Source organism: Alosa pseudoharengus, unplaced genomic scaffold (assembly GCF_046254945.1).
Source record: "Alosa pseudoharengus isolate Yale_2024_CS ecotype anadromous, Long Island Sound unplaced genomic scaffold, YU_APseudo_1.1 YU_APseudo_1.1_scf_8, whole genome shotgun sequence".
Taxonomy (NCBI): domain Eukaryota; kingdom Metazoa; phylum Chordata; class Actinopteri; order Clupeiformes; family Clupeidae; genus Alosa; species Alosa pseudoharengus.
The window spans coordinates 14,048,566-14,062,192 of record NW_027468870.1 but is presented as its reverse complement, the minus strand read 5'-3'; the positions used below and the strand labels follow the sequence as shown (position 1 = coordinate 14,062,192).

The following is a 13,627-nucleotide window of genomic DNA, read 5'->3' as shown; positions in this document are numbered from 1 at the left end:
ACACAACTTTTTAGCTTGAAGCGCAAAAAAGTGAACAAGCTGATTGAAAAGACTGGTTCTGTGTTTGGAAGTACTCTGGAGCCGCTAGAGTTGCTTGTTGAGAGAACAATATGGCACAAATTGCTCAGCAATATGAATACTTCCATTGCACATATTGTCCAGACAGTGGTGTTTTCAGCAGAAGGCTCCTTCAAGGATAGTGCTGACTACTGGCTATGAACCAAATTGCTCCAAGGGGATATTAAAGACTATACTATACTAAAAAAAAAACTGTTGTAATAAGGACTGCTAGAGTCAGCCATTCCTGGCTGCCCATTGCTATAACAATATATTACGATATAGATATATACAATGACTCCCCATATGCTGGGAGATAAGTTATCTTCTGAGACAATGCAATGGATATGTTAATAGTTGCAGCTGTAACACCATAATTTCCCTTTGGGGATGAATTAAGTATCTAATTATCTAAAGTGTCTCACCTTGCAGTGCCCCTCATGCTCATTCTGCTCTTTTAGCTCCATGACAAACACTGTATTCAGGTTTAACTGTAAAGCCAACAGAAAAGGAAGAAAGAAACACAAGACAAACATGAGATCTTTACTAAAGCAATATTACTACACAACCACTTCTGTGCCACAGGTGCCTACAGGAAATAAAGACAAAACTCACCGCTGTGTCATTCTTGCTCTCTGCCACCTTGTCATAGATTTGTCTCAACAGTTTACACTCTGTCATAGAGGCAGGAGCTCCACTGGCAAAGGCAGCAAGCAGGCTGAGGAGCACGGCGGTTAGCATCTTAAGTTCTGGCTGTCAAGCTACAGTTGTGCTAAGTGTTTTGTATCCGGGTTTTGCTTTAGCTAAGTGCACAGCTGTCTACTTTCTGGCCTCCATCTGCCCTCTTTTTATATACTGATGAGGAGGAGAATTCTGCAGGTTCAGCCCTTATGTAGAGCATCCTCTTAGCTGTGAGAGCACTAAGGATCTTGATGGAGATCTGGTTTGATAATTGTACATCAAAGAGACAACACCAAGAAGTCTTTTTCTCTGAATACCGGATTAGAGTTATGAGAATGACCACACTTTTCCTTTTCCTTTTAAGTTTAATTATTGGTTTTCATTAAACTGTACAGACACTTTATGCAATATGTGACTGGTGACCTACTGAAATCATGGCTAAATATATCCACGCTTACTTCTTGTAGTCCAAAATAGATGCAAAATCTATTTGAAGTAGATCTTCAAGGAAATTAACGAAATCACACAATCAAAGTTTTTGTTTTAATTCTGTTCATATTTTCCATGGCAAGGCCACTTCTTATTATGGTATAAGACACTTCCACAAATACTTCATTCAATAACATCGACAAGTGAATCATTAGTTTCACATTAAGTGCAAAAAGGAACATGAACTGCAGCTAAACGGCTAACTACACAACCTCAGAGTCTTTTTTTAGTGCAGGTAAGTATTGACAGAGTTGATATCACACTTGGTGATCTCTGAGCACTGCTCAATATTTTTCTTTATTCTGTAGAAATACTGCATGTAATTTGAGCGACCCAGCAGCTCCACAAAGTCTTCATCATGAGTGATGATGAGCAGCTGGAAGTTGCGTTGCTTCTGTCGAATCTTTGTGATTCTGTTGTAAAGCAGAAACAGAATTATGAAAGGAACTGAACCCCAGACCAGCAACGGGCTTGTGAATAACATGAGTGAACCTCACAACCTAATTACAAAGTTGAGATAGTAAATAACGATTGTTATCTATCCATAGTTTTGATTTCACACATTGCTCTCCCTCCTGGATCCTTCCTCTAAAACATGAACAAGTTCTGTCTAGCTCGCTTGAAAAAAGCACTGTGCAACTATTCTTTACATCTCTGAACTCAAAAGGTACACATTGATATTCCAAGACCTGAATGAAGGAGATTAGTGTTGATGTCAGGGTGCTCTATACTCACTCTATAAGTGCATGAGCAAGAGACTCAATGTTCTCACGGTCCAGGTTTGTGGTAGGCTCATCCAGGGCCAGGATGCCACAGTTGAGGCAGAAGGTTTCTGCCAGAGCCAGCCGGATAATGAGTGAAGCCAAGACCTGGGGGTTTATGCATTGTATTTGTTACATTATTATATATTACAAGGGTCAGTGTCCTAGAGCAACTTGGGGTTAAGTGCTTTGCTCAAGGGCACAACTACATGCTAGCCCATTAGCAAAATACAGTAATGTGAGGAAGTAACACCTATGCACTGTGTTGCCCAGATATTAAACCTGGTGTTAAGGTCAGTTGTTGCTTGCATACAGTTTCTTCAAGTACCTTCTGTCCAGCACTGCAGCGACCTCTCATGTCGAGCGCAGCATCCCCCTTAACCATCACCACGCGGTATTTGTAGATCCTCCTTTTGTTCTTGGCAGACTCACTCTCATCCATGTCTGAGCGGATCTCCACATACTCAATATCTGCAAGAGTAGATGCTACGTTTCAGAAGTTGCTGAGATTGGCAACAGCAATCCAAAACAATTTAGCCTATTTTTTTTTTTTTATAATGGTCTGCTAGTCTATGACATTTTGCTGTGCTGTGAGTGGGATCCAGAATCTACTACATTTCACATAATTACAAAATAAATCTTAAAGGTATACTATGCAGTTTTAGGTTTCCCCCTAGAGTGACGAGTTAACAACAGAAAAGGGTGTGTAGTGTATACACTACACATTAGTACTTCAGCTGAATTACTTCATAAGAATAGAGTGCTTTACAGAGTGAACTCTGTAAAACTCTGTAAAGTGCCATGAGATATGTGTAATGTTTTGGCGCTCTATAAGTGAAATTAAATTAAATTAAAAAGAATATGCTGTATAATAAAGCTACTAGGCAGTAATTACACATTAATTAAAGCATCTATGTTACCCCCCTACCCCACCCAACATTCTAAATAATTTGTATACATCATATTGTTATGTAGCATAGCCTTATTATACACTATCAATACATAACAACTTTTTTTCATGTAAAATATGTGTAGTGCTTCACATGATTCACGAATTTATCTTACTACTATGTCTCAATTCAAAATGGCTGATGGCCCTACCCCCTTGGTGCTTCCCTACCCTCTTGCCCTTGTGTATATCCTTAGGAATATGTAGATGTTGCATAATGGGTCTTGAAATGTCCACAAGAACCCATATAAATGGAATACCCATGTCATTTCATCCAATATAAGTTGTGTAGACGTATAGCTCTTCTTATACACACCAATTGAATTTAAATAGCAAAGATTTATATGTTTGTGTAATTATTCCATATTTAGTGTAATCATTCCATATCAGAGACCATGACATAGAATCCAAATGCAATCATGAAACTTCATTGTGTTACCTTTCATTTGAGACCAAAATGATGCTTCTACACAAAGGGGTTCATATTCAGTAAGCCTTTGATTGTCAGTATGCATTTTGGGCAACCAAAAGTCCTATGGGGAGTTTCCATTAGGCATTTTACAAAACGCATGAGCATACCTTTGCAAACAATGGTCTAAAGTACTCATACTTTCGTTCTATATTGATCTACTTTTACACACCTGGGGGGTATTCCATCAACCTCGCTAAATGCCAAACCTGGCTTATTTCGATAAGTTTCGCTTAGGGCTGCATGATTATGGCCAAAATGATAATCACGATTATTTTGATCAATATTGAGATCACGATTATTTATCACAATTATGAATTAATTTTAGTCACAAAAAAAAAAAAACATATTGGACTTGCTATCTGGCTCACCCAAATTCTTCCCCTCGCATTTACTCCCCAAAATTACTGCAAATATAGATTGACTGCGACTTCCAAACAATTTTTTTGTGCGTGCTACTTTGTTAATATTTGGGGAAACGTTAACGGCAACACAGTAATTACAACAAAGTTATTTTGTTGTAGAAAATTAATTTCTTAATCTTCTTAAGAAATACTGTTTGTGCTGTCACTTTAACCCTTAGAACCCTAAGCTTTTTTTAGGGCATTTTCACTACATTTATTCATAAGGATTTATTCTGGTCATTGTATGTGCATTGTTTTTTTTTTTAGCAGAGTCTAGGCTATCCATTTCATGTATTAGTACTAGCATTGATTTTATTTAGATTTTTAAAGAATTAAAATATAAAAAGCGTATTATAAAAATTCTTATATTTTGAAAAAAAGGTGTTTCTTTGTTGAACAAATTGGGATGCAATGTGAGCCTTGAATTGGATGCCATGCAGGAATTTGCTAGGATCTCAAAACCGGATTATAAACATGCTTTGCCATAGAGAAACACACGATAGCGTTGGATTATAAACATGCTTTGCCACAAAAACAGACAAAAACGTGGGGTAAGTCCAGCTATATGAAGTTATTATTTTGCTGTCACTTCGTCTGTTTTATAATCCAGAAGGATGTACTTGGTATCAAATAATAGCTCTGTGTCTCCTCTTTCATCTGACATGCGTGGCATATTTATCCGATCACTGGTTCGCGAGTAATTCAAACGAGAGTAATGGGTGCGCAGGTGAACGCAGAGAAGTATAGACTATAAATATGATGCAATTTGATTAAATTTCATGATTTTTTACATTTTCATACTTGATCGTACAGACAAGTGTGTAGTCTCGTTGGAAAGCCCCACTTCTGCTCTGTCACGCAATAAAGGTTTCATCTCACTGCGATGAACAGTTATGGAGCAATGTAACATAGAAGAAAGGGTGTGTTTTTTGACGCACTTTGCGTCAATCGGGTTCTAAGGGTTAAGACCCTTTGCCAGCTTCACTCAAATAGCCTATGGCTAGTGCTGTGCCTAAGGCTGTGCCCTCTTGCAGTTTATAAATTGTCAGTAGTGGAAACTGTTGCCATTGCACTCTCTCCCTCTCGTGCACGCTCAAATGCGTTCCCAATTAAATGGAGTAGCATAACGTAGTTGGATCGGCTGCAATGGAGATAATATGTATCTCGATGTAACAAGCTGTTTTGACATTGACATTGTAAATGTTCTTTAGGAAGAGTGTAAAGCAGTTTGCAGTAGCCTAAAGTTAACCTAATTAAATGCTTGGCAGGCCGGATTAAAGTGTGGCGGGCCGGATCTATGATAAACTAATAAATGCTAAGATATGACTGACGTGTAGGCTACATTTTCATTATTGTTCACTCGTTTTGAGTAGGCTGTCTTGAAACGCATACATTGTAGGTTGCACATGTAGCTTATAAAATACTTGAATAAAATTCACTGATCCCGTCGTTAGCTTATAGCCTATATCGGAGGAAGCAAACAAGGACTAAAAGTTAACGTGATAAAAAGACATGTGTGGTTTATGTCATGTGATGTGTTTCACGGTATGAGTGGAGAGCCCTGCTTTGCTTATGTTTTTGGTTAACTTCACTTGCCTGAAATCCGAAATATTTTCGAACAACGGATGATCCGTTTCGAGGGACAAGCTCTTGGCCTTATGCTGTGCCACACATTTGATTTTTGATCGTCGTTTTTTTGTATAGTCTAACTAGCCTACTAATAGTTAACATAATGCTTCTAGTCCACAGTGCATCCGGCTGAGCAGTGCAGGGAACAGCTGTCATTGGTAGGCTGCATGTATGGTCAGACGGGTTTAAGGAGCGCTTGATTTGTTTTGTAGCGGAGCATTCTATGGGTTGCCAGGTTGGTTCTATGGGTAGAGCACACATTTTTAATATCGCTCGATCACGCAAATTTGATCGTGGGAAGCCAAAATCGTGATCGTGATTAAAATTTGATCAATTGTGCAGCCCTAGTCTCGCTAATTTTAGTGAGAATTCCGTTCCATTAATAAGGTTAACGTGAATCCCAGCTTGGTAACTATGGGAATTTATGCCACAGAACTAACCTACTCTGTGGCAGGTTAACTTTCAAGCTAAATTAAGCTGTGTTCAATCAGTCGGAAAACGAGTCCAAAAAGATGGTTCCGTCAACCTGTGCTTTCGTCACCTGTAGCCTACAACTTCAAAAATAGAAGTAGGCCTAGAAGTCTAATGTTTTTTCCGACAGTGTCACCAAGCATGGATTTACACATCCACTTGCTCCAAAGAATTTATGAAGATTATGCGACTTAAAATGTTTTAACTTCTTGTGCATGTGGTTCTAGGGATCTTGCTACTCTACGTCATTTACGTTCGGTGGTGGTGTAACGTGCAGCGAGACGACACAGCAAAGGAGTTACATTCTTGCGTGTTCACAGGTTCGCTTCCCATACGAAGTATTAAGGCTATATAGCTTATCACCTTGATAATGACATTTTTAGTTATACTCTTTAATGAAAGACATATACTGTTGATAAAGGGTCATGCACATTTGGTAGGCTGTTCATTGACAGTAATATGCTTTGCCAGTGGGCTATATTATATCTGATGCAAGCCAAAGGATGATTCTGTAGCCTGTAGGCCTATAGGCAGCTAATAATTAAAACTGCTTCATGTGTCGACGATTGTTCATGAATGTCAAATCAACTGTGTGCTACACAGATTAAATACTAGGCATAAATGACAAATTGAAAGCCATATTGCATTTCAGATAATTATATTTCAAACACTTTGGGACCTATTGGGAGACAATACTATTATGTTGATACTAATTTATTTTATGACCACCTACACCTAGATAATAATTTGGAGTGAACTCTTTTACAGTAATCTAAGAATGTAGGCTATAGATAGTTTTGAATATCCATATGCCAAAGTTGTTTTTAGTTTATACTATTTATTCATTCACTCGTTTTGTTCAAGCATAGACTGTATGACTGTATAGAGTGAAGCTAATCAAACTTGCAATTTATTTCAAACCATTAGCATTGTTGTTTTAAATGTAGGCCTATGCTTTCATTATTCTCAAATTTATGTAGGCAACTATCATTTTTTTTTCTCTCAATGTTAAATTTGATGACTTTCGAAGGAAAATCCTGTAGATGGCGCTTGGCAAATCGAACAGAAATCGTCTAGTATTGTCTTAATTTTACGACATATATTCTCTTTTCGTCAATCTACTGTTTTGGTCTACTGTTCTACCTTGTGCACGAGCAGAGATAAAGCTGAACTAAACCTCGCTTGAATAAACGAGGCCAAGATGCCGCTAACTTCAGTTAATGGAACGGCTTCAGCCCCAAGTGAAAGTCTACGCTAGTTCAAGCCAGGCTATTTCTGTTAAGCGCCGCCTTTATTAGCAAGGTTGATGGAATACCCCCCTGGTGCTAGGGCTCAGTTGTGTTTCTAAGTCATATCAAGTGACTTAGAGGGCTGTAATGTGGTCAGAAAATAACAATAAAATACAATATTCTAGCCTCTGTAACTCTGTGTCAGTACATCACACGGCAATTCTGATTGTTTCCCAAGAAACTAGTATCTCAGCATTCCAAAGAGGTCAAGCATTTGATTACAGGCCAAACTAAGTGGGAACAGTGGCCTCTGAAGCAGGAGCTGTGCAATTTCAGGCACAAAACTTGAAAATTGGTATTGAGAACCAAGTGGTTAAAGCAACACTATGCAGGTTAAGGTATTTTTGGCGACTGTAGAGCTCCCTGTAGAGCTTTATATGTTTCTCTGCTATTGTAAATAGCAAACTTCCCATGACTTATCCTCCCTGTACACAATCCAGATGCTTTTGTTGTGGAGGTGAAGGATTAAGAGGTTTTTCCTTGCCACTGTTGCCATATGGCATGCTTTTAGGGGGTTAAGGCTGCCAGTCTTCCGGTCATGTTGTGTTCCTTAAACGTCTGTATATAAAGTCATATAATCACAACACATACTAAGAACATACTAAAGCTAACCGCTTAAGAGTCCACATCAATGGGGCCTAAGCATTTATTAGCCTAAGCATTTGTTAGCAAAGCCTATAAATATATATACTGTATACTACTAAGTATTTCTGAAACAGCCAAAGCAATGAAGAGGAATGACTGATTCTTTTCCATAATTGTGTTACATGTTCCAAATATAAAGGTCTTTGAACTGCATTCTGTGTATGATAGGTGCTATACAAATAAATCTTCTTCTTCTTCTTCTTCTTATTATTATTATAACAACAGGCAACAACGATCTCCTAGGAGCTACAGTATATCTACTGACAAGGTAATGTTTCACGGTTCTCGGGAGATTTGGTGGTCTGCCGTTCTTGGAAGTTGCATGGCTGGTTTTCTCGGTAGGGACTTGCTACGTCTATGCTCTATAGCGGTGCTAAGTGAACGATTCACCTATAAAAGTTTGTTTACCATAAAATTGGCTTCGTAAAGGTGAAAATCTTGCATAATGTACCTTTAAAATACAAAATCATTATTTATGTTACATATGTTCATCATTATTTTATTTTTTTTAAAGTGGGGTTAAGCTGTTGGGGAGTTGCATGGCACATTGTAGCAGAAATCAGACGAGTCATGAGTACAATAACGGAAGTTGACTTGAAAAGAAAGTTTGATGTCTTTATAGAAGTTTCCTGGAATGAACTAATCATGCCATTAATTTGGGCATATCGGTAGGAAAACATTGCGCATTATGTGCCATACAAATGAGAGTTTGGGAATTTCCCCTTGGGGATCAATAAAGTATCTATCTATCTATCTAGAGCGCGATGTCTCTCATCATGACATGTATGTTTGTGTGCAGCAAAACCTTGTCCTCGGTAGGTGTTTCTCCACAGGTCCCGAATTATCTTGTTTATTTCCTCCATCTTCTTGCTATGGAACTTCATAATTGTCCTGTGGACCCAAAAATGCAAGTATGTAAAACACTGACACCAGCAACAGGCCTGGCAGCTCAAGTCACATCAGAAAGAAGTTTGAATCCCTCTAGCTGCAATGCCAGTTGTGAAAAGAAACTTAACCAAACCACATCATTAATCTGACACTTTTTATTTTGTCATGTCAACAATTTGTGCAATCAAAGCTGCTCCCTGATGGTTCACAGCAACAAAACTATTCATGATATAAATTCTCTTTTTTTCAACACTCAAGGAAACTTGCACATGGTCATTAGGCTGAGCTGAGGCTTCATATTTTACTTACTGGGTTGTGGGTTGTGCACAATTCAAACTGCAATTCTGCTTCCTGTTTGCTACCTCAATTGAAATGCAAGTGAAATTCAAGAATTGAATTGGAATTTAACACCTCACAACCGCGTATAAACTTCTGTTCAATATTTGAACCTGAAGCATAGACGGTGGCGCAGTAATATCAACGTGCAATGAGTCTTCCAACAGAAATCAATGGGATTTTACAAAATGCCAAATAAAACACGACAGAAACTGTATTTCGCTACGCTACTTGTTTTGGAACATCAACGAACACCACTAACCATTCAAAACTGTGAGTTGCACAGTTTTGAAAACAAACATTAAGGGTTGTTTTAGGACATGTTTGAGTATGCCTGTTGGCAGCCACTCTAAGTAGTCAAAGGCGTTTCAAAACGAGTCAGAAAAGTCGAGACAGGACCAATTGTCAAAATTTCGGTGTCCACCACTCTAAAATGAAGAGGAAGCACTGGGAAGAAAGTTAATGTTTTAAATAGGCCACATCAATACAATTTATAATATATGAAGTGAAACTGGACGAGCCAACAACCTCTAACTAGTTTTAGGCCTACTCATTGTTAAATTGCAATGTGAGCGGCAGCCAGCGGGGGAGGATACGTTGGCAGGATTGTTTAAAAAGCAACCACAACTACATTGTGCGTCTGCCCTGATTCTGATACCGTGGCGGTAGTAATTTTGCCATGGTGGGCCGCCATGCTAAAATCAACGTAGAGAAAACACTGATGTGTGCTCCAACATGTCACTTTCTTGGTGTTTATCTACCGGACATGAGAACAACTTTGGAGTTGTTTGGAGCTAATAGTGGACTACAGGAGGCTGCAGTGTTGAAAGTCAGCTGCTTCAGATTCCTTGGAGTTAACATCAGCGAGGATATGAGCTGGTCACACCATATATAGGTGTGGTCACCAAGGTGGCAAGACAGCGGCTCTTCTTTCCTCGTCGGCTATGGAGGTTGGGTATGGACGGTGAGACACTGACCAACTTTTGTACCATTGAGAGTATCCTGACTGACAGCATCACAGCATGGTATAGTAACATCATATCACGACATCGCTACAAATACAGTATGCGATTAAAATCAGCGAACATCAATGTATAGGCTACGTAGATAAATAGATAGATTGATAGATAGTTTATTGATCCTTTATTGATTGTTTCAGTGACGCTTGGTGAAACAGCAGGGAGTGGATGTTTTCGGTTTAGATGCTTGTTCCCTTCCTTTTTGAGTATGTAATGATACCAAAACTTTACTTGAAAACTTTAGACATTCTCTGCCATTTATGGACATCTTGACTCCGCCATCGCACCAACTAAATTCAGAATGTATCACACGCTAGTGGTGTGCTTCCTGAACAATGGTCCGTGTGGAAAAATCAGATCCCTGCACGTATAGTGCGCGGAATTTAACGAAGCTTCGAAGCAGTTTTTGCCTCGAGTAATTCTTGTAATCGAGTTATTCGAGTAACTTGATGAATCGTTTCAGCCCTACATACAATTAAGTGGTAGTATGAGCGTTCATTCAATGCATGCACGTCTGCGCGAGAGAAACTCGATAACGTTGGTAGCAAAGCGCTGCTTCAACCTGTTTGAAGGCTATTTAATTATGTAACAACATTTAATAGAACGACGTGGAATCTTGCAACTTCCATAAAAACAGAGCAGAGACATAATACACTGTCTAGTATTGAGTATTGTATAGTCAAATTTAAATATAACGTGGCCAAATCATAATTAGTCTTCCTGTTAAAGATCTCCAGATCAGTGATTTCACCTCTACTCCACAAAGCTGGTTTCTCCTTACATTCAGGCATTCGAATGAAATTTCATTAAAAAGCATGTCAATATGTTTTCCATTTGCCTACCAGTGTATGATGCTTGCATTAGGGAAACATCCCAAAACAATGGCACCAATATAATTGCTGTTGTTTTGAGAAGTATTTCTCATGCAAGCATTACGCAACCATGGAAAAGCATACAATGCAACTATTGTAATTATATTTTACATTAGTAAAGCAGTCCTCTAATGTGCATGTTTTCACAATTTTTTGTGAACAATGTTAGCACTTTAAACATTAACTGCTTTGAAGTGCATGTATAACAATATAGCATAACAATAATATTTGTGATAATAATGATAATAATAATGATAATTAAAGCAACAATAAGGGAATGCTGTCCCCTCAATGCTAATGTAAACCCTGGTTGGATAAGGATTCAAAATTGGATATGAAGATGAAATCTGACGCATAGTTTCAGTGTTAAAACTGATAAAATAATTGCTGTGGTTCTGTATGGGCTGTGGCAACAATTTTGGAAAATAATAGCTCGCAGCAACATATGGAAAAAAATAACTATGAACCAATTCATTTTTTGGAACTGTGAACTTAGTTTAAAAAAATTAATTATGAACTATAAACTGAACTAGTTCATTTTAAAATGTATGAACTGAACTTTGAACTAGTTCATGTAGAAAGTGAACTTTCCCAACACTGCATGTAGCCAAGTCATCCTATCAGACATCTATGAAACATTGTTCGTACCTCCTCGCACAATCACGTTTGTCCATGGTTCATGTTATTAGGACCAATCTCGCATGCTATTTATTTAAGAAGTAAATAGGAAATTTAGCTAATTTTACACAGAATTCAGTGCTTCATTACAAGTAGACTGTTAGACCTATTTGTTTCAGGTTGCTTTCTCACCAGCGGGACTACACCAGAGTTTGCTATATGATGCGGAATGAGACCACCTCTTTTTGGATGTCTCAGACCAATTAATTTAGTGTGCACTTGAGTGTGATTGTTGAGGTTCTTTCACTGCAGAGTTTGGTATGAACTGGCAAAGATACATCCCACTTGTTGTAACTTGTTCTAACAGAGACAGCCCAGTGACAGGTAAGATTATGTAAAACTAATGTCCACAGCACTTTTGTACACACCCCATCTATATGCCCAGCACTTTTGTAAACAATCAGCACAACCATAATAATTTTATATATAAAGAAAAAGGTCACCACTGTAAAGGGTTGAACTGGAGTTAGCTCAAGCTAAAAATAGCTCACAAAACAAGAGCATACTTGCAAAACACAACATGTCAAAATAATAACTGTTACATGCAGTTAATTATGCTTACATGCAGTCATAACTGAAGTTAAAATTCAAATAACTGCACAGGCCTAGAAAAAGTATCTCTCAGTTTGCCTTGGGCGGAAGCTATGCTAAGTGACATCTGCCTTGACCTAACCTGTTGAAAACGGCAGAGATCTACAACCAATGATTCTCACACTGCTAATTTCCTTGATTCTTGGGTGTATAGTTGTCATAATCTCAAACGACTGCAGTGCTACAGATACGGTCAGAAACCACCTCGGTGGAGGCGACAGGATGATGACAATCTACCCCAGTTCCATTATGGTGCTGTAAGCAGTTACTTCCTTTGAGAATGCTTCTTGCTGAGCCAATGAGTCATATAATTTTGATGACGCATAACTAAAAGTACAGTCCATGATTCTAATGAAAGCTTGTTGAGCTCTGAGCTCAAAAGCCAATCAAATTTCTCCCCTCACCTCCGTACTCCTGAAGTAATGTTTTAATTGCCTTGAATAGTGTGCGGCTGAGTCCAAGTCACTTTATTCCCTATTAACAGAGCCAGGATTCTATATAAACACTAGTTTTTTTACTACATACACAGAAATAAAAAAGCTAGAAAATCCAAAGGAGTTATTCACTTCATATCACAAAAGTACATTGGATTTACATAAGGCTACATGATTATAGGCAAAATGACAATTAGATTATTTTCATAAATATTGACATCAAATGATATTTTATGACAAAAAGTAACTGCTGTAAGTTGATATTTAGCCTAGGGCATGTTCAAAAGGTAATCCATCCACCATTGCATTGATTAGGACCGCAGTGCTAGCAAAGCGTTAAAAAGGTTTAATCTTTTTTTTTTCTTCCAGATTTTTTTTTCTTCAGTAATTTTGTGTCAACGATTCCCGGGACACTGAAAGACCAGGCTGCGCACTAAACTGGGTGGGCATGTAGCCCAACAAGGATGACAAGGAACCATTGGTTTGATCTGCCACACCCGGCCCCCCGAAAAGAGGGTGGGCAAGACACAGTTTTCTGTGAATATCCCGAGACCCGTAGGGCCAAGGATGACCAACTTTTTTTGTATGTTGGCCTCAAGGGGCCATGTCAACCCATCCCATATCCACTCATTTGAGGCACGCCACCTAGTTAAAAATGATAAAGCAAAAACGAGGCGTTGTAATGGCAGGTATCTTTGGCTGACATGCTCAAAACTGCACAGAATTTGAAGTGTAGGATCATTATAACACCCTCTGAGTGCATGCCAGGTTTCGGGGAATTCTGTTCATGGGGGGCCATATCAGCTACACACATGCATGCACCTCCCCCCCCCCACGCACGCACGCACACACACACACACAAATTTGTGGATGCCCGCATCAAGGGCTTGTGGTTTGTATGGTTATGTTGCTGTGGATCATAAACGGCCAGAATAATGAAGAGGAATGACTGGAAAGTTTGTTGA

The 13,627-nt window shown here is 38.7% G+C and overlaps 1 protein-coding gene across 2 annotated transcripts in view; it reads right to left on the bottom strand.

The window, feature by feature from the left end:
* Window positions 1-1,262: 1,262 nt before the first annotated feature.
* Window positions 1,263-13,627, bottom strand: part of rad50 (RAD50 homolog, double strand break repair protein) — an 86,139-nt gene continuing 73,774 nt past the window's right edge. For both annotated transcript variants that reach the window (XM_076273483.1, XM_076273484.1), the window contains exons 23-26: window positions 8,650-8,735; window positions 2,317-2,459; window positions 1,963-2,096; window positions 1,263-1,640 (exon numbers count right to left, since the gene is read on the bottom strand). In XM_076273483.1, coding sequence (XP_076129598.1) covers window positions 1,454-1,640; window positions 1,963-2,096; window positions 2,317-2,459; window positions 8,650-8,735 — 550 coding nt within the window. In that variant the 3' untranslated portion in view covers window positions 1,263-1,453. The remainder of the gene's footprint in view (window positions 1,641-1,962; window positions 2,097-2,316; window positions 2,460-8,649; window positions 8,736-13,627) is intronic.